Genomic DNA, 20,000 nt, shown 5'->3' with positions numbered 1-20,000 from the left:
TTTTCAAACTCTGCTGCACTGTGCTTCAGTGAAACCTGGCTGAGTGAAGCCATTCCGGACAACGGGCTTCATCTGCCGGGCTTCCAGCTGTTCAGAGCGGATCGCATCGCGGAGTTAACGGGGAAAACCAGAGGTGCTGGATTGTGTTTCTAAAGCTTTACAAAAGTTGGTGTTCAGATGTAACCCAACTTTTTTGGAATTGTGTTTGTACGTTATTAAGTGTAATAGTTGTAATTAAGTTTTATTTTTAAGTTATTATCCATAAATCGCCTGTGCATTTTTGAAGCCATATGAATTGAATTATGCCCACAAATATGATGAAAAAAAGCACGGCTGCATTATTATAACATCAGTAATAATAATAATATAAAAAAAACAAGTAAAAGCAATATAGACTACATTAGTGTCACTATTGTCTTTGACAGTCTGTCCTTCAGTGAAGAAGCAGTCTTTTCATATAGAGCATCTATTCTTGCCGTGACTGTTTTGCGTGACGGAATGTCATACTCGGGCTCAACGTAATGCATGAAATCTTTAAATACTTCTCCGTCGACGAAACTAATGGGCAGCAAATCTTTCACCACCATTTCAGCGATTAGCTGCATCATCTTCTCTGTTCTGCCTGCGTTGCATTTTGGTCTAACGGCAAATGATGCAATACTCGTCTAAGTTGCCGCTCTGTTATCGCCAGACATTTTATGTACAAATGTTAGATGATAGCGCATTGTACTTGTTGTAGATTTGTGTGACAGCATGGCGCTGCACAGCTTGCACTGAACTGTATTTTCATCTGTCTTCTCAAAGTGAAGCCAGACATCACTACGTGACTTTGAGGCCATGATTCGCTTTCTTCTTTTGATGCATCCTGTGGCAAGCTAACCAATCAGAGCTCAGGGCCAGGGCTCTACGCTTATTTTTCTTTTTAGGAGCGCTTGTGCTCCTAAAAAAAATTTAATGTTTTAAAAAAATGTTGAATATAGAAATATTAAATGATTTAAAGAACTGAAAAGATACTTTAAAAATGAAACTAAATCCACCAGCAGGTGGCGGCAAGTCACTGATTTTTATCACTGAATCATTAATTCAATTGATTCATTCGAACAGCTGAATCATTCAGGAATGAAGCACGTGACTGTCTTTATGAATGTGTAATCGTGAATCACTGACTCACTGGATTCCTTCAGAAACGCACGTTCATTCATAATCGAAACACCGCTGTGTTTGCTTTTAGAGATGCGCAGCGGCTCTGCTGTGTCTTTGTTTTAAACTATTTTCAACACGAAATAGAGCAAAATCAGGCAATAGTGTTATAGTCAGACAATGTAAGTCACTTAATATTAACTTCTTGTCTATTTAACTGTTGTATTAAATCAGTATCACGTTTGCAAACTCCCTTAAAAATCATTAAACGCTGTCACTCATCTTAGTTCATCGCGATCTCACATTTATAATTAACGAAGCTCTCTACACTGCGCGATGAATCTCTTATTTACACCGTCTATACTTTGCTTATGAAAGGATTCATGAGATATGTCTGTGATACATTACTCAACGCTGCAAAAACACGTAGAAAGCTTTGAAGCTCCCCTCAGCGATCACAATCACAAGTATGATGATGATCTGGTCAGTCGCACTGGGGCTTCTAAATATATTTTCATAGTCGCACGCAGTAGTTTTCAGTCGCAAATGCAACTGAAATGGTCGCACTGTAGAGCCCTGCTCAGGGCGCCGCCCAAAGTGCTGCTATAACCAATCAGGGGGAAAAAATAAATAAAAATGTGATCATCGTTTACATGATCGATCATCGCTGTCACGGTCGAGTACTCGAGTACTCGATCACTGTTGCACATCCCTAGTAACAACGCTGGAAAAGATGAGAACTCCTACTTTAGAGGTGCTCTTCATAAACTGTAAATTGTTCTACTCGCCGCGGGAGTTTTCCTCTTTCATTCTCGTGAATGTGTACGTGCCTCCGGACCAAATGGAGCAAAGGTACGCACACTCTATTTTAATCTTTCTTGGAGATTTTAATAAAGCAAATCTCTCCCGTGAACTGCCAAAATACAAGTAGCACATTACATGCCCCACCAGAGACAGTAATATATCGGATCACTGTTACAAAGCAATAAAAGATGCATAGCGCTCTGTTCCACGGGCAGCTTTGGGGCTCTCTGATCACTGTTTGGTTCATTTTATACCGACCTACAGGCAGAAACTGAAATCAGCTAAACCCGTATTAAGGACTGTTAAAAGATGGACTAATGAAGCAGAGCGGGATCTACAAGCCTGCTTCAACCTCACTGATTGGAGTGTTTTTGAAGCTGCTGCCACCGATCTGGACGAGCTCACAGAGACTGTAACATCTTATATCAGTTTCTGTGAAGATATGTGCATTCCTACCAGGACATTCTTATAATTTAATAATGATAAACCGTGGTTTACTGGGAAACTCAAACAGCTTCGTCACGCCAAAGAGGATGCTTACCTTCTGTCAAGCTCCTGAAGTTCGCAGACGACACTACAGTCATCGGCTTCATTCAGGACGGTGATGAGTCTGCTTACAGTCAGGAGGTTAAAGAGCTGGCTGTCTGGTGCAGTCTCAACAACCTGAGACTTTTGGACTAATTTTTTCACTGAAATAAATGTTTTTTAACAAATGTTAATTACACAGAGAGTAAAGTACCGAAAAAAGGTACCGTTGTGTACCAGCTCCGAAATTCAGGTACTGTTACCTCCAGAACAGCCAGGCACAAGAACAGTTTTACCCACAGGCTATATTCAGCCTGAACAATTAATCTTTCATTACTATACATTGTCCAACATAACTGACATATTTATAGAATACATATTTATAGAATCCGAAACTTGTACATTTGTAAACTGCACACTTGTAAATAACATACCTGTACATTCATTTAAACAATACTTTTTGGTTACACTTTACTTGAAGGGGTGTGCATAAGACTGACATGACACCTTCATAATCATGACATGACTCATGTCATGAATATGAAGTTTTTTATGCATGTTTATGACAACTGTCATTAAGTGTCATTCGCTCAGTTATGTAATTTTTAATGCAAAGCTGACATTGTTTGAGATGTCTTTGTTATGGGCTATGGTTAGGGGTAAGGGTAGGGGTAGGGTTAGGTCAAATAATGTCATATTTGCATTACAAATGACATAACTGAGCGAATGACACTTAATGACAGTTGTCATAAACATGCATAAAACCTCCTTCATATTCATGACATGTGTCGTGCCATGATTATGAAGGTGTCATGTCAGTCTTATGCACACCCCTTCAAGTAAAGTGTTACCTAATTTTTTTTTCTATACTTCTATTTCTGTATATGGTGCATTATTTAATTAAATTTTTCTTATATTATTGTTACATTTAATCTCTACTGTGTTATTCATATAAATGGAGGCTCCTGTCGTCAAGTCAAATTCCTTGTGTGTGTAAACTTACTTGGTAATAACGCTCTTTCTGACTTCTGTGATCCTGACTGATTCCGGTGTGTTTGTGTGTGTGTGTGTGTGCTGTGCTGTGTTAGTGTGTGTGTGCGTGAGAGAGAGTGTATTAGTGTGTGTGTGTGTGTGAGCTGTGTTGTGTTAGTGTGTGTGTGTGCTGTGTTTTGTTAGTGTGTGTGTGAGAGTGTATGAGTGTGCGGTGTTGTGTTAGTGTGTGTGTGTGAGAGTGTATGAGTGTGTGTGCTGTGTTGTGTTAGTGTGTGTGTGCTGTGTTTTGTTAGTGTGTGTGTGAGAGTGTATGAGTGTGCGGTGTTGTGTTAGTGTGTGTGTGTGAGAGTGTATGAGTGTGTATGCTGTGTTGTGTTAGTGTGTGTGTGTGTGTGTGAGAGAGAGAGTGTACAAGTGTGTGTGTGTGTGTGCTGTGTTGTGTTAGTGTGTGTGTGTGTGTGTGAGAGAGAGAGTGTACAAGTGTGTGTGTGTGTGTGCTGTGTTGTGTTAGTGTGTGTGTGTGTGTGTGTGTGTGTTCTGACCTCCAATCTCCATAGGTGCGCTCGTACCCCGCTGCCACCAGGCCCTCCTGTGCAGAGATGTGTTTGAGGCGTGTCCAGGCATCGCAGGTGAGGATGCGGTCCACGCGGCGGCCCCAGGCGTCATAGCGCTGCAGCACAGGAGGACTCAGCTCACACTGACGACCCAGAGCCTCGATCTCAGAGACCAGCCGCTCACCGAAGAGCAGGAGATCCCGCTGCACCTGCTGCACACACACACACACACACACACACATCAGCACACACACCTGCTCAAACACACACACATCAGCACACACACACACACACACATACGCACACACACACACACACACATATCAGCACACACACACATACGCACACACACACACACACACATATCAGCACACACACACATACGCACACACACACACACACACATATCAGCACACACACACATACGCACACACACACACACACACATATCAGCACACACACACATACGCACACACACACACACACACATATCAGCACACACACACATACGCACACACACACACACACACATATCAGCACACACACACATCAGCACACACTCCTGCTCACACACACACACACTCCTGCTCACACACACACACACCATCAGCACACACACTCCTGCTCAGACACACCTGCTCTCACACACACACACTCCTGGGAGATGTACCTGATCAGGTAGGTGGCGCTGCAGGTAGGCCCGGAGCAGTGCATCCTGGGTAAAGGGGTTTGTGAGCAGAGGTCGCTCCTGGAAGAAGGTCCCGATGGAGGAGCGGGAGAACGGCGCAGGTGTGTGTGTGTGAGAGTCCGGCTCGCTGATGGAGACACTGCTGTGAGACACACTCCTGCTGAGCATGAGCAGAGCCACGCGCTGACCCCGGCAACACAGCTGGACTGCCATTACTGTCGACACACACACACACACACACACACACACTCACACACACACACACACACACACACACACACACACTCACTCACTCACTCCCTCACACACACACACACACACACACACACACACACACACACACACACACACACACACACACACACACACACACACACACACACACACACAGAGCTGTCTGTTACCCAAGGTTACCCAGCTCGTCCTGCAGGTCAAAGGTCATCTCATCACCTACATAAGGCTTTGTTATTATTGGCTGAAGAGAGAAGCTCTGCATTAATCAGTGAAACTGCTGACCGCTGACCTGTGAACTCTCACCTACTAACATTCAGCGCTCTCATTCCTCTCTCTGAACCTTTATACAACATACTTCAAGGAAAATGACCATAAAACACAGCAAACCTACACAAACAAATCACACGGAACTTCAAATAAGCGCAAACAGCTCTCAGCTCTCAAACAGAAACTGAAGGTGCACTGGATCTCGGAGATGTGCGCTATATCTCAGCGTATTCGGGCTGTGTCTGTCTATATCTGTAGCATATTCGCGCCGCTCACCGATCCTGCGTGTTCAGCGTCTCCAGACAGCACAAACAACCCGACACGACGACACACGACCGAAGTGAACGCAGCCGCGAGTCCGGCGCATGCGCTGTTCATCTACTGTGAGTGACAGGTCTTGATCTGAAGTGTGCGGTGGCCGAGAAGTGCAAAGCAAATCACAATTCAGAAAACACAACGACAATTCAGAAAACAAAATCACAATTCAGAAAACACAAAGACAAACCGGAAGAGGTAGGTATAGTTTGAGACAGCGCCATTGGTTTGGGATTACTCACCGCTGACTGGACGAGACATCTGTCAATCACCGTATACAGAGAAGAACCAGCCGAAGAACACCAGAGTCCTGCTAGAAAGTGCGGAGATGCTATTAAAGTAGCTCAGTTTACATGTATTGTATGAATTGCCCTTACTCTGGAATAAACAATACGGGGTGTATATTTACATTTAGTTAAACGTGGCTGTAACTCATCAGCTCCAGTGGCGCAGAAGGATAAGTGCGTGTCGTTGGCTTTTTGAAGCGATCGACCCGGGTTCGATCCCGCCTTCTGCCGAACTTATTTTTCTCCCTTTTCAAATCTCGTATTAGCAATGGATTCTAGTTACACTATGTTAAAATAGCAGGATTTCTACTATCCAGTATACTACTTGTTGCAAATAGTGGCAATTATCTGCACTTCAGTATTGTAGTACATTATAAAACAGTATGCAATAATAACGTATTGAGTGTAAATTATAATTTTAATTATGAAATGGATGCCACTTTATTGCTACAATAAAGCCCTCCCTACACCTACCCTAACCCTACCCCATACTTTATTTTCAACTTTTTGATTATTTCCTTAATTTTTATTGAAAATAAATGCCTTTACGATGTGATACGAGATTTGAAAACGATCGAACCCGGGTCGATCGCTTCAAAAAGCCAAAGACTCACACTTATCCATCTGCGCCACTGGAGCTGATGATTTATAGCCACTTTTAACTAAATGTAAATATACACTCCGTATTCTTTATTCCAGAGTAAGAGCAATTCATACAATACATGTAAACTGAGCTACTTTAACACCATCTCCGCACTTTCTAGCAGGACTCTGCTGTTCTTCGGCTGGTTCTTCTCTGTATACGGTGATTGACAGATGTCTCGTCCAGTCAGCGGTTAGTAATCCCAAACCAATGGCGCTGTCTCAAACTATACCCACCTCTTCCGGTTTGACTGAATTGTCCTTGTGTTTTCTGACTTCTTGTAATGTTTTCTGAATTGTTGTGTTTTCAGAATTGTGATTTGCTTTGCACTTCTCTGCCACCGTAGAAGTGTGTGTGAATGCTGTAATGTGAAGTGTAGAAAGCCTATTTAAGAGCTTGTTTTCAGGGTGATTCCGAGGAGGATAAAGGGTATACATTCACACGAATATAACGTGGTTAGTTTTAATGACTGATTAAAGTACACAGCTTTGAAATGAACAAAGGGTAGATTAAATAAGAAGTCCTTACCAGTTTAATCTAGTCATAGTTTAATCACCCCGGACTAAGAGAAAGATTGGTTTTATTCTTCACCGGTGCAGTGGATGAAGGTTCTTCAGTGACTCGAACAACAGATCCTCCATCAAACATCACAGAGCCACTATTCAGCTCATTAATGATGCATGCTGTTTACAGAGTACAGCAGATGCTGAAGATCTAGCAACAGTGGCCTAATTTAAATGGCACAGAACATTGCTATATTTCTAAAAGAAAAAAAGCATGAAACGGTCTAAATGTACCTGCCATAAAGCATGACAAGAAAGGATAAATGAAGGAGACACGTCATGAAACGTCACAATGCATTTAATGCAGCTTCATGCAGCGTCACGCGAGCACATGCTAGATACCAAGCCCAAAGCAGAGCAGAATACATGATCCTCCCAGCACATAAAACTCTTACATATCGTTTCACCATAAAAATAGCATTAAGATTTATGCATATACTTGATACAAAATGTAAAAATGGAGGTTGATGCTGAAATAAAAATGGAGGTAATAAATGCGCTCCGAAGTCTCTTCTGGTCCTGAGGTCACTGTGGTTTCTGATGAGTCCATGAAGACATGTACAAAACAGATCAAACACGTAAAACATTGAAAAGACGTTAAAGTCCCCGGCATCACACGCGCAGGACTGTGTGTTTGTGTTTAGTGTGAGTTATTCCATGAGGTTTGTGTGTTTATGAGGTTTTCTGGGCCGAAGAGGCGTCGCGACACTCCATAGACACCACTGCTGAGAGCGAGAGTGTGTCTGTGAGAGTGTGTGTGTGTGTGTGTGTGTGTGAGAGTGTGTGTGAGAGTGTGTGTGTGTGTCTGTGAGAGTGTGTGTGTGTGAGAGTGTGTGTGTGTGTGTCTGTCTGTGAGAGTGTGTGTGTGTGAGTGTCTGTGAGAGTGTGTGTGTGAGTGTCTGTGAGAGTGTGTGTGTGTGTGTCTGTGAGAATGTCTGTGAGAGTGTGTGTGTGTGTGTGTCTGTGTGTGTGTGAGTGTGTGTGTGTGTGTGAGTGTGTGTGTGAGTGTCTGTGAGAGTGTGTGTGTGAGTGTCTGTGAGAGTGTGTGTGTGAGTGTCTGTGAGAGTGTGTGTGTGAGTGTCTGTGAGAGTGTGTGTGTGAGTGTCTGTGAGAGTGTGTGTGTGAGTGTCTGTGAGAGTGTGTGTGTGAGTGTCTGTGAGAGTGTGTGTGTGAGTGTCTGTGAGAGTGTGTGTGTGAGTGTCTGTGAGAGTGTGTGTGTGAGTGTCTGTGAGAGTGTGTGTGTGAGTGTCTGTGAGAGTGTGTGTGTGAGTGTCTGTGAGAGTGTGTGTGTGAGTGTCTGTGAGAGTGTGTGTGTGAGTGTCTGTGAGAGTGTGTGTGTGAGTGTCTGTGAGAGTGTGTGTGTGAGTGTCTGTGAGAGTGTGTGTGTGAGTGTCTGTGAGAGTGTGTGTGTGAGTGTCTGTGAGAGTGTGTGTGTGAGTGTGTGTGTGTGTGTGTGAGTGTCTGAGAGAGTGAGAGAGTGTGTGTGTGTGTGTGTGTGTGTGTGTGAGAGCGAGAGTGTATGTGAGAGTGTGAGAGTGAGAGTGTGTGAGAGTGAGAGTGTGTGTGAGTGTGTGTGTGTGAGAGTGTGTGTGTGTGAGTGTGAGAGTGTGTGTGTGTGAGTGTGTGTGAGAGTGAGAGTGTGTGTGAGAGTGAGAGTGTGTGTGAGTGTGAGAGAGTGTGTGTGAGAGAGTGTGTGTGTGTGCGCGTGTTTTGTGTGTGTGAGAGAGAGAGTGTGTGTGTGTGTGAGAGAGTGAGTGTGAGTGTGCGAGTGTTAAAGCTCCTGGGATTGCGCCTCCTCTCTCCCCCGACGGTCGTCCCTGTCTCTAGGAGGCGGAGCCGGGTCCGCTGGCGCCGCCCTGCTGCAGGTGATTGGTGGGTGGTTTGGTGGGCGTGTGGTGCTGCAGGGCGTGTCTCTCGAGCAGCGTGCGGTGGGTGAAGGCGCGGTGGCAGACGCCGCAGGTGAAGGTGCGCTCCACACGGTGTGTGCGCATGTGAACATTCAGAGAGCTCTTCTGCGTGAAGCGCTTGCTGCAGACGGAGCACTGGAACGCACGCACACCCGTGTGCACCACCATGTGCTTCAGCAGATAGTCACGCAGAGAGAAGGAGCGCCAGCAGATGCTGCACTGATGCGGCTTCTGACCTGCACACACACACACACACACATACAGAATTGATGTTGATGGTGTTGAAATTCTGCAGCAAAGCGATGATATCTCAGATCATTATCTAGTCTTGTGCAAACTTCATATAGCTAAAACTGTAAATTCTACTCCTTGTTACAAGTATGGTAGAACCATCACTTCTACCACAAAAGACTGCTTTGTAAGTAATCTTCCTGATTTATCCCAATTCCTCAGCATATCCAAAACCTCAGAACAACTTGATTTAACAGAAACTATGGACTCTCTCTTTTCTATCATTTTAGATACAGTTGCTCCTTTACGCTTAAGGAAGATTAGGGAGTTATCCCAATTCCTCAGCATATCCAAAACCTCAGAACAACTTGATTTAACAGAAACTATGGACTCTCTCTTTTCTATCATTTTAGATACAGTTGCTCCTTTACGCTTAAGGAAGATTAGGGAGAACAGTCTGACACCGTGGTATAGTGAGCACACTCGCACCCTAAAGAGAGCAGCCCGGAAAATGGAGCGCAGCTGGAGGAAAACAAAACTAGAGGTATTTCGTATTGCATGGCGGGAAAGTAACCTATCCTACAGAAAAGCATTAAAAACTGCTAGATCTGACTACTTTTCTTCTCTTTTTAGAAGAAAACAAACATAACCCCAGGTATTTATTCAATACAGTGGCTAAATTAACAAAAAATAAAGCATCAACAGGTGTTGACATTCCCCAACAGCACAGCAGTAATGACTTTATGAATTACTTTACTTCTAAGATCGATACTATTAGAGATCAAATTGTAAGCAATATGACTGCCATCAATTCGTAGCAGTGAATGAAGAGGTATCATATCGATCACAAGTGCAGTATGGAGTACCTCAAGGCTCAGTACTAGGGCCGTTACTCTTCACGCTTTACATGTTACGCTTGGGAGACATCATCAGGAAACACGGTGTTAGCTTTCACTGTTATGCTGATGATACTCAGCTCTATATTTCTTTGCAGAAATTAGTGGTGCAGCGGATCATAAAACTCACGGTTCGGATCATATTACGGATTTTGAGTCACGGATCGGATAATTTTTCGGATCAGCAAAAAAAAAAAATAATAATTTTGTGAAAGCTTACTTTAAGTACTTCTATACCACAGCACAAAATACTAGCTTACCTAATAAAGTTAGTAATAAAATAAAAACAATTACACAAATTACAAGCATTGATGAATACAACATAACACAGTTACAAATAAAGTCAGAAACAGTATTATTCAGGTGCAGAAATGTAATAACAGTGTAAAATAACACAATAGTGCTCACTGCACAAGTTAAATACAGATTAATCTTTGTTAGAGCTGTAGTGTTATTTGATTAGCAGAGGCAGGTATTTATTGGCTGCTGTCTCTTGAAGACCAAATGCACGGACCTAATACTGACACACATCCGGTTTCTTTCCCAGCGGTTTACATTCACTTAAGACATAGCCGACTGTTTTTACTAGAATACTTGCCAAAACGGGTATTGTATCAGAACTTTGTGTGTATGTGAAAGAGGAATCAATTCGGTGTTCACACAGTGTCTCTCTCTGCGTGTGCATGCTTCTCGTGTGGCGGCAGCGCCTGAGTGCATAGAAAACAGCGAATCACATGCGTGCCGAACCGTGGGGCCTGGTCCGTACGGATCGCGGATCACCTACGATCCGTTGCACCCCGAAACGGAATGCATAGTCGATATAAAAAAACTGGAAGAGCAATTTCTTACTGCTAAACTCTGATAAAACACCTAAACTCTGACCTAAAACCTCTGCATCTAAATTACGACCTATGCTCTCAATGTCAAATGTTAATTCCCATAACACCCGATGTACTTGCTACATTGTTAGAAGAATGGCATCTACGCTAATATTAGTCTGTTTCTCTCTTATTCCGAGGTCACCGTAGCCACCAGATCCAGTCTGTATCCAGATCAGAGGGTCACTGCAGTCACCCGGATCCAGTACGTATTCAGACCAGATGGTGGATCAGCACCTAGAGAGGACCTCTACAGCTCTGAATATCAGCGGAGACCAGGACAACTAGATGAGCCCCAGATACTGATCCTCAGTGAAGACAGCATCTGATTACAGCGATGTGGATGTTTGTTCGGTACTCCAGTAAAGTCCAGTCACCTCACGTTTATTTATATAGTGCTTTATGCAATAGATAGCCTTAAATCAAGAAGATTTACAGTATTAAACATGAAAAACCAGAGTCAGTGTCGCTTTCAGTTAGAATTACAACCTGATTTTGTGTTATAAAGCAGCTCTCCAGTGTGGAGCTAAAGCTAACGATCAAATCTCTATATTAGTGGGAAAAACATTTAATTAAAGTGATGGTTTGGTTTGCAGAGATCAAAGCTTGAGCTAGCTCAGGACTGTTTAGATTATCATAACCCTATACGGTATTTTAAGAGAGATTATGTGGTTTCTTATCCAAATGACTTACAAAAGGAGATGTTAGGCAGAATGACGTGTCATTCAGTTACCTTCACATATAGCTAATTAAATGGTGAATAAGAGTTTCTCTGCCATCTCATTTTGTGCGCCAAATATATTTATTTGTATATAATAATTGTAATTACATAATATGATTTTTTTTTTTACATAATGTATTACATAATGAATTACCTTTATTTATTATGTATAACACTATTTTAACTAACTCCAAAAGCTAAATAACCAAAGTCTACTGATTAATCAGTGAAATAATTCATGATTAATCGGTTAACCATTCTAATAATCGTTAGATTAATCGATTATCAAAATAATGGTTTGATGCAGTCCTACTTCATACACATGCTGGACCTGCAGCGCTTCTGATGTGTAGTACAGGACACTGGTTTAGCTGGCTGTCCAGAGAGCAGCTAATTAAATCTGAGTCATAACAAATCACTTGACCTAAGTGACTCAGAAAGTACTTTGATATTAATGGAGTTGTTATTGTAACTGAAGCCCGTACCGGAGTGGATGAACATGTGCTTGCTGTAGTTCTTGCGGGAGCGCAGTGATTTCCCGCAGTGGCTGCAGTCGAAGGACGTCTCTGAGCCCTGCGGCGCGAAGCTGGGCCCCGCCAGGCATGCTGGGGTGGAGGGGGGCGGAGCCGGGGTCAGGGAGGTGGGGGGCGGGGCCTGCTGGCACGACTCAGCCAGGCTGTCAATCACCATGGGTCCGCCCACGAAGAAGGACGGCTGCTGTGATTCGCTGGTAGGAAACTGGAACAGCATCTGCGAACACAGACGAACTAGCGTTAGCCGAGCGCACCGGCGCGCATAGCTTAACCGCGATGGGCCGGCAGACCTGGCTGCTGAGGTTCTGGGAGGCCGGCGGCGGAGACGGGGGTTTGGTGACCCTGCCGCGAGGATTTGAGCCCAGAGACACCTGCGGATCCGCCTGAGGCCAGAAACCACCCGAGAACACGGCCGAGTCCTCGTAGAAGCCGCCCTGAAACACACACACACACACACACACACATACGCACGCACACGTGTCTGCCGTCTTTAGACGCCCAGAGCTGTTCTCGAATCGAACCAAAACATTATGAATCGAATCGATTTGCTGTTTGTATTGTTTTTTTTAGCTGAAAAAGTTAACATGACTTGCAGTAGAGCGTGCAGCTGCCATCATCGTTTCACAGTAGTGTTCACGCTGATGCAAAGAACTGTGGGTTATTTGTAGCAAGGGATTCCCCTCACGATTGCTCCATATTGCTGTGACAGGAGGTGGTGCTTGTCGTACCTGTGCGTAGGCGGGCTGATGCGCTGTGTTTCCTCTCTCGTCCATCTCAAACAGACCGTCTCCATCCTGCACACCCTCGTTCTTCACCACCACATGCTCTCCACCCAGCACCTGCACACAGTCCTCACGCTCACCAAACGCAGTTCCATTCAAACACCGCCTTTCAAAACCCAAGCACGCTTTACATTGCATTAATAGATAACCTATAATGGGGGAAGGATTAACTATAACTACAATGAGAGGAGACAGAGGTTTAGGGCTAACTAACAAAATCAAATTTTTTAGTATTCAATTTTAAGAAATTTTGATCCATCCAAACTTTAAGATCATGTAGGCAAGATGTTAACGAAGAGGGAGGAAAAACAGAGTTGGGCTGTGCGGTAAAACGGATTTGTGCAACTGTGGAAATTAAGACCATGGCGCTAAATCATGAAACGGTGTCCTAACATTTTATCCTACCCATCAGATTGTCCTACCAGGGTTTACTGCGCATGTGCACATCAATATTGCATAATTTTTCTCATGCTGAACTACAATAATTACTGTGTTTGCATTACTGTAAGGGTAGGTTTAGGGTTGGGATAGGTGCAGATGTTAATAAACCCTAATTTGACAGGTAGCATTTTTCATTGTCAAATGCTACTACTGTAAAGGGAGGTAGTAAAATCTGACAGGGTAGCAGTGGCTTGTAAAGAGGATCAGTGTTAACGTTACCTGCAGTCTCAGTGGCTGTCTCTGTTTGCGCGTGTGCGGTGTCTGCCGGTCTCTCTCGGCGTCTCGGTCCGCGTCTCTCTCCTCGTCTTCACTGAAGTGCTCCACCCCGCCCACCAGCTCCTCCCCCACGCCGCTGTACTCTGCCCCTCCGTCGCGCTCGTTCGCCGCGATGTTCTCGTTCGCTGAGCTTGCGCCGCGCTCCGCGTTCAGCATGTAGCCCATCTCCTGCGAGCAGCTGGTGGGCTTCAGCATAGCCCCGCCCCCAGACACACCCAGCCCCTCCCCTCTGCACATGACCACACCCCCTGCCACACCCATCCCATCTCCTCGACACATGGCCCCTCCCAGCCCCTCCCCTCTGCACATGGCCCCAACCTCGCCGAGGGGCATCAGTGCGCTGACTCCGCCCCCGTCCCCTGGAGCCCCGCCCCCCAGCACGGCCGTCATGTCGGAGCCGCAGTCGTAGGCGAAGCCCTGCAGCGGCGCGGTGCTCTCGCAGCTCTTCTCCTCCTGCTTGGGCAGGGTGGCCCCGGCGGCGGCACGTCTCTGCGAGATGATCTGCGTGCACTCATCGATCACGGTCTTGATCTGCAGGATGGAGGCGGCGGTGAGGATGCAGAGCGCCTGCGAATGGAGCACCACCAGCGAGCCGCTGTACATGAAGTCCACCAGCTGCTTGACCGTCTCTGCGGGAACCAGCGGTGGCACCGAGATCTCAGAGTGACCTAGCAGCAGCTTGTCCTGGAAGAAGGGGCTGCCGGCCGCCAGAACGCAGGCGTGAGCCCGCAGAGACGCGTCGTGGATGCGCACCGTCACGTCACAGAACAGACCTTTACGCCGCTGAGACCTCAGGGCCTCCAGCACAGACTGACTGGAGTTATGCAGGTGGATGTAGTGAACGGCCTCCGAACCCGAAGCCATGACCCGACCAGACGCCCCGTGACACTGAAAACACAAAGATATATATACAGTTAGGTCCATATATATCTGCACACAGGCCCATGTTATTATTTTATTTATTAATTATTATTATTATTTCATGAGGCAGTCGTGGCCTAATGGTTAGGGAGTCGGACTTGTAATCCGAAGGGTTCGAGTCTCAGGTCCAGCAGGGATTGTAGGTGGGGGGAGTGAATAACCAGCGCTCTCTTCCACCCTCAATACCACGACTGTGGAGAGATCCTTGAGCAAGAACCGAACCCCCAACTGCTCCCCGGACACCGCAGCAATATGCTGCCCACTGCTCCGGGTGTGTTCACTACTCACTGCTGTGTGCACTTGGATGGGTTAAATGCAGAGCACATATTCCAAATATGGAACACCATACTTGGCCACACATCACGTCCTTTCCTTTCCTTTCCTTTCCTAAAGAATATGGGCTTAAAGTGCACACTCTGAGCTTTAATTTGAGGGTATTCTTATCACAATTGGATGAAAGGTTAAGGAATTAAAACAGCTCCTTAATATACACCTCCCCCCTTATTCAAGGGACCATAAGTAATTGGACAGTAGGGCTGTGATGATAACCGCATTACTGCAGTAATGAGATGCCGACCACGGTGTTGAGGTCAACTCCATCATCACCTCACTTTTTCCGGTCCCAAAAATAATCCGTGCAGACACTGAAGTCGAAAGGTAGGCTATTTGCAGGAGGAAGCCCTTGATCTGCACTCTGACCGCTTGCCTGGTGGCGGAATAATCAAGCTCGATTAGAGGTCGACCGATTGCATTTTTAAATTAATCTGCATCAGCCGATTGTGCTGCAAATTAGGCCGATTTATAGGCAGACGCATCTGCGGGCAGCTAAGCATTGTTGCGGAACACCGGAGAATCTCTCTGGCTGCGTGAGACGGAGACACTCTGCAGCCGCGGCTCGTTCACACACAGCTTCAGCTAATGATGGCAGGGCAAAACAGACCGTTTCGAAAGCAGAATTACGTTTTATCCTACTAGAATTGATGCCGGAACGTTATCATATTCATAAGTGCAACAAGTCATTTGCATGTTAAAGTAGAAACATGTGCAATTCAATCAAAACTTCTGGGCTGATTATAACGTGCACGATAACTTTCCTCATGAAATGTGTGTGTAGGTCTGACAATAGCCTCCACGATGTGAGCTGCAGGCTGTGTAATACGAGTAAACTTTCATTTTTATCACTTAGATCAGGATGGAGGCGGCGGTGAGGATGCAGAGCGCCTGCGAATGGAGCACCACCAGCGAGCCGCTGTACATGAAGTCCACCAGCTGCTTGACCGTCTCTGCGGGAACCAGCGGTGGCACCGAGATCTCAGAGTGACCTAGCAGCAGCTTGTCCTGGAAGAAGGGGCTGCCGGCCGCCAGAACGCAGGCGTGAGCCCGCAGAGACGCGTCGTGGATGCGCACCGTCACGTCACAGAACAGACCTTTACGCCGCTGAGACCTCAGGGCCTCCAGCACAGACTGACTGGAGTTATGCAGGTGGATGTAGTGAACGGCCTCCGAACCCGAAGCCATGACCCGACCAGACGCCCCGTGACACTGAAAACACAAAGATATATATACAGTTAGGTCCATATATATCTGCACACAGGCCCATGTTATTATTTTATTTATTAATTATTATTATTATTTCATGAGGCAGTCGTGGCCTAATGGTTAGGGAGTCGGACTTGTAATCCGAAGGGTTCGAGTCTCAGGTCCAGCAGGGATTGTAGGTGGGGGGAGTGAATAACCAGCGCTCTCTTCCACCCTCAATACCACGACTGTGGAGAGATCCTTGAGCAAGAACCGAACCCCCAACTGCTCCCCGGACACCGCAGCAATATGCTGCCCACTGCTCCGGGTGTGTTCACTACTCACTGCTGTGTGCACTTGGATGGGTTAAATGCAGAGCACATATTCCAAATATGGAACACCATACTTGGCCACACATCACGTCCTTTCCTTTCCTTTCCTTTCCTAAAGAATATGGGCTTAAAGTGCACACTCTGAGCTTTAATTTGAGGGTATTCTTATCACAATTGGATGAAAGGTTAAGGAATTAAAACAGCTCCTTAATATACACCTCCCCCCTTATTCAAGGGACCATAAGTAATTGGACAGTAGGGCTGTGATGATAACCGCATTACTGCAGTAATGAGATGCCGACCACGGTGTTGAGGTCAACTCCATCATCACCTCACTTTTTCCGGTCCCAAAAATAATCCGTGCAGACACTGAAGTCGAAAGGTAGGCTATTTGCAGGAGGAAGCCCTTGATCTGCACTCTGACCGCTTGCCTGGTGGCGGAATAATCAAGCTCGATTAGAGGTCGACCGATTGCATTTTTAAATTAATCTGCATCAGCCGATTGTGCTGCAAATTAGGCCGATTTATAGGCAGACGCATCTGCGGGCAGCTAAGCATTGTTGCGGAACACCGGAGAATCTCTCTGGCTGCGTGAGACGGAGACACTCTGCAGCCGCGGCTCGTTCACACACAGCTTCAGCTAATGATGGCAGGGCAAAACAGACCGTTTCGAAAGCAGAATTACGTTTTATCCTACTAGAATTGATGCCGGAACGTTATCATATTCATAAGTGCAACAAGTCATTTGCATGTTAAAGTAGAAACATGTGCAATTCAATCAAAACTTCTGGGCTGATTATAACGTGCACGATAACTTTCCTCATGAAATGTGTGTGTAGGTCTGACAATAGCCTCCACGATGTGAGCTGCAGGCTGTGTAATACGAGTAAACTTTCATTTTTATCACTTAGATTATGGCCAATTGAATTATAGCAGTGTCCAGTGTCTTCAGAAAAGCTTCGATGTCATTTTGTCTCTCCTGTAATGCCTAATAGAGTAGCGTTTGTGAACGCAGTGCTTATTAGATCACAGCCGTTACCGGGGAAACCGCTATATCTCCCGCTCCAACAGCGCCTCCTGCTGGCAGAGAATCAATGTGCATTTGCAATTTCTGCGACGATTAACCGCGTGATGCCATTTCCATTTGGAAGCTGTTGCTGTGAACCACATCATGTGGTCAAAGGAGCTCTCCATACAAGTGAAACAGACGTTTGATAGGCTTCAAAACAAAACAAATCCATCAGAGAGATAGCAGGAACAAATCAACAGTTTGGTAGATTCTGAGAGAAAAAGAATGCAGTGGTGAGCTCAGCAACATAAAAAGACCTGGACGTTCACAGAGGTCAACAGTGCTGGATGATCGGAGAATCCTCTCCATGGTGAAGAAAAACCCTATCACAACATCCAGCCAAGAGAAGAACTCTCTCCAGGAGGCAGACGGGTCTCTGTCAAAGTCTACAATCAAGAGAAGACTTCACCAGAGCAAACACAGAGGCTTCACCACAAGCTGCAAACAAGGCCAGATTAGACTTTGCCAAAAAACATCTAAAACAGCCAGAGCACTCTTTGGACGGCTGGAATTAAGATCAAGCTGTACCAGAATGATGGGAAGAAAGAAGTCTGGAGAAGGCTTGGAACAGCTCATGATCAAAGCACACACATCATCTGTTAAACACGGAGCAGTGTGATGCATGAGCGTGCATGGCTTCAGTGACTCTGAGTTACTGGTGTTTAGTGATAATGAGACAGAAGACAGAAGCAGCCGGATGAACGCTGAAGTGTGTAGAGATATACTCTCTGTCCAGATTCAGTCAAGTGCAGCAAAGCTGATTGAGCGGTGCTTCATAGTACACATGAACAATGACCCAAAACATACAGCAAAAGCCACCCAGGAGTTTCTGAATGTAAAACAATGGATTATTCTGCAATGGCAGGGTCAGTCTCCTGATCTCAACACAACTGAGCTGCATTTCACTCGCTGAAAGAGCCACAAACACACATCAACTGAAGTCAGCTGCAGTAAAGGCCTGACAAACCATCACAAAAGAGAAATCCAGTCTCTGCTGATGTTCATAGCTGTGCTTCCACTGTCGGATCAGAAGCGGGTTAGTACGTGCCAGGGCCACTTCGGCTGGGCTTCCTCGGGGCCAACAGCTAGGATTTCACTTCAGCGGGGCTTCCTCGGGGCCAATAGCTAGGATTTCACTTCAGCGGGGCTTCCTCGGGGCCAATAGCTAGGATTTCACATCAGCGGGGCTTCCTCGGGGCCAACGGCCAGGGATTTCACCTCAGCGGGGCATCCTCGGGGCCAATAGCTAGGATTTCACATCGGCGGGGCTTCCTCGGGGCCAACGGCTGGGATTTCAGCCAAAGGCTAGGATTTCACATCAGCGGGGCTTCCTCGGGGCCAATAGCTAGGATTTCACATCAGCGGGGCTTCCTCGGAGCCAAAGGCTAGGATTTCACATCAGCGGGGCTTCCTCGGAGCCAACGGCTGGGATTTCACTTCAGCGGGGCTTCCTCGGGGCCAACGGCTAGAATTTCACTTCAGCGGGGCTTCCTCGGGGCCAACGGCTGGGATTTCACTTCAGCGGGGCTTCGTCGGGGCCAACGGCCCGGGATTTCGGGCTTGGGCCAGCTGGGGCTAGAGGAGTGGCTATGAGCAAAGGAGGAGTTTCTCTGCATCTGGAGAGCGTCAGCGCCGCGGATCATTGCATAGAGTTAACAGCTATAACACCAGCAGTAAAGACTCTTACAATCATTTGAGCTCAAAACTCACTTTCAAACAGCAGCGAGTGTTTGAAATAACTTCTGCTTGAGATACAATGTGGATTATGATCACCATACAAGGCAGAAATATTTATAAGGGATGCAAAAGACTACGCTAGCCATTACCATAGTAAACATGGTAAACACGACCGCATAAAGAAAACAGACAAATATAGGCTATCACAGTCGTTTATTTATTTAGTAACATATTTCATCTGTCAGTAAGTCTTGACTCTTTATATCTGACTGTCTGATGTTCTTATTTAGCTCCACGAATGTCATAAAATATATATAGGCTAATCATAGTTTTAGTGATGTATACTGTGACTACAAATAAACAGAAACCGACTGATGTGCCCTCTTTCTTTTGAGTAATAACGGTAAATACCACTTTATTTCTGTGCGACTAATTTTCAATCCTGACAAATTAATTCATTATGATCAATGTATCACTTATTATTGTAACACATCGTTGTTTTTGTATTTAAATCTGTAAGTAGACAACAAAACATGCAAACAATCATCCGCTCTTATCATGTGTGCTAGTTCCAGTGACTTATTTCTGATTAGTTCTATGATAACTCCTCTTTGTTGGAGGAATGATGGGGTTGCGTGACGTTCAGGGCTCACATTGCTCCTCAAGCCCAATGGTGTTTCGAGAGTCGTTGTTCCAGTCAGAGAAGCGTGATTATTTTATTTTATTAATGATTATATTTATTTGTCCAATTACACTTGAGCCCCTGAAAATGGGGGGGGGGGGGGGGGGGGGGGGCGGGGTAAAA

The 20,000-nt window shown here is 45.6% G+C and overlaps 3 protein-coding genes across 3 annotated transcripts in view; all 3 read right to left on the bottom strand.

Annotated features, from left to right (window-relative positions):
- The window catches only part of LOC107572599 (acyl-CoA dehydrogenase family member 11-like), a gene marked incomplete at its 3' end in the record, with an annotated part of 11,269 nt that extends 5,677 nt beyond the window's left edge, over positions 1-5,592 (bottom strand). The window contains exons 1-3 of the mRNA XM_016259022.1: positions 5,482-5,592; positions 4,687-4,919; positions 4,005-4,228 (exon numbers count right to left, since the gene is read on the bottom strand). Of these exons, the coding sequence (XP_016114508.1) occupies positions 4,005-4,228; positions 4,687-4,917 (455 nt within the window). The remainder of the gene's footprint in view (positions 1-4,004; positions 4,229-4,686; positions 4,920-5,481) is intronic.
- A 3,157-nt stretch (positions 5,593-8,749) lies between these two features.
- On the bottom strand, positions 8,750-14,563 carry LOC107572598 (zinc finger and BTB domain-containing protein 45-like). The gene is made up of 5 exons (XM_016259020.1): positions 13,622-14,563; positions 12,908-13,018; positions 12,470-12,613; positions 12,132-12,396; positions 8,750-9,156 (listed from the first exon to the last, which is right to left on the bottom strand). The coding sequence occupies exons 1-5, from the start codon at positions 14,540-14,542 to the stop codon at positions 8,837-8,839; spliced, it is 1,761 nt and encodes a 586-aa protein (XP_016114506.1). The 5' UTR covers positions 14,543-14,563; the 3' UTR covers positions 8,750-8,836.
- A 1,218-nt stretch (positions 14,564-15,781) lies between these two features.
- The window catches only part of LOC107572596 (zinc finger and BTB domain-containing protein 45-like), a 10,895-nt gene continuing 6,676 nt past the window's right edge, over positions 15,782-20,000 (bottom strand). Inside the window, exon 2 of the mRNA XM_016259018.1 lies at positions 15,782-16,141. Coding sequence (XP_016114504.1) covers positions 15,782-16,117 — 336 coding nt within the window. The 5' untranslated portion in view covers positions 16,118-16,141. The remainder of the gene's footprint in view (positions 16,142-20,000) is intronic.

This window comes from Sinocyclocheilus grahami, unplaced genomic scaffold (assembly GCF_001515645.1).
Source record: "Sinocyclocheilus grahami isolate Dianchi unplaced genomic scaffold, SAMN03320097.WGS_v1.1 scaffold1780.1, whole genome shotgun sequence".
Lineage (NCBI taxonomy): Eukaryota > Metazoa > Chordata > Actinopteri > Cypriniformes > Cyprinidae > Sinocyclocheilus > Sinocyclocheilus grahami.
The sequence above is the reverse complement of the archived record's forward strand: the minus strand, read 5'-3'. Positions and strand labels throughout refer to the sequence as shown.

Bases quoted from the DNA above. Each gene is read 5' to 3' on its own strand.
- LOC107572598 (XM_016259020.1), bottom strand. From the start codon at position 14,542: ATGGCTTCGGGTTCGGAGGCCGTTCACTACATCCACCTGCATAACTCC. The intron at 12,397-12,469 runs GTCTGCCGGCCC...CTGTGTTCGCAG, and splicing joins CCCAGAACCTCAGCAGCCAG to ATGCTGTTCCAGTTTCCTAC. The intron at 9,157-12,131 runs GTACGGGCTTCA...GTGTGTGTGCAG, and splicing joins GCACATGTTCATCCACTCCG to GTCAGAAGCCGCATCAGTGC.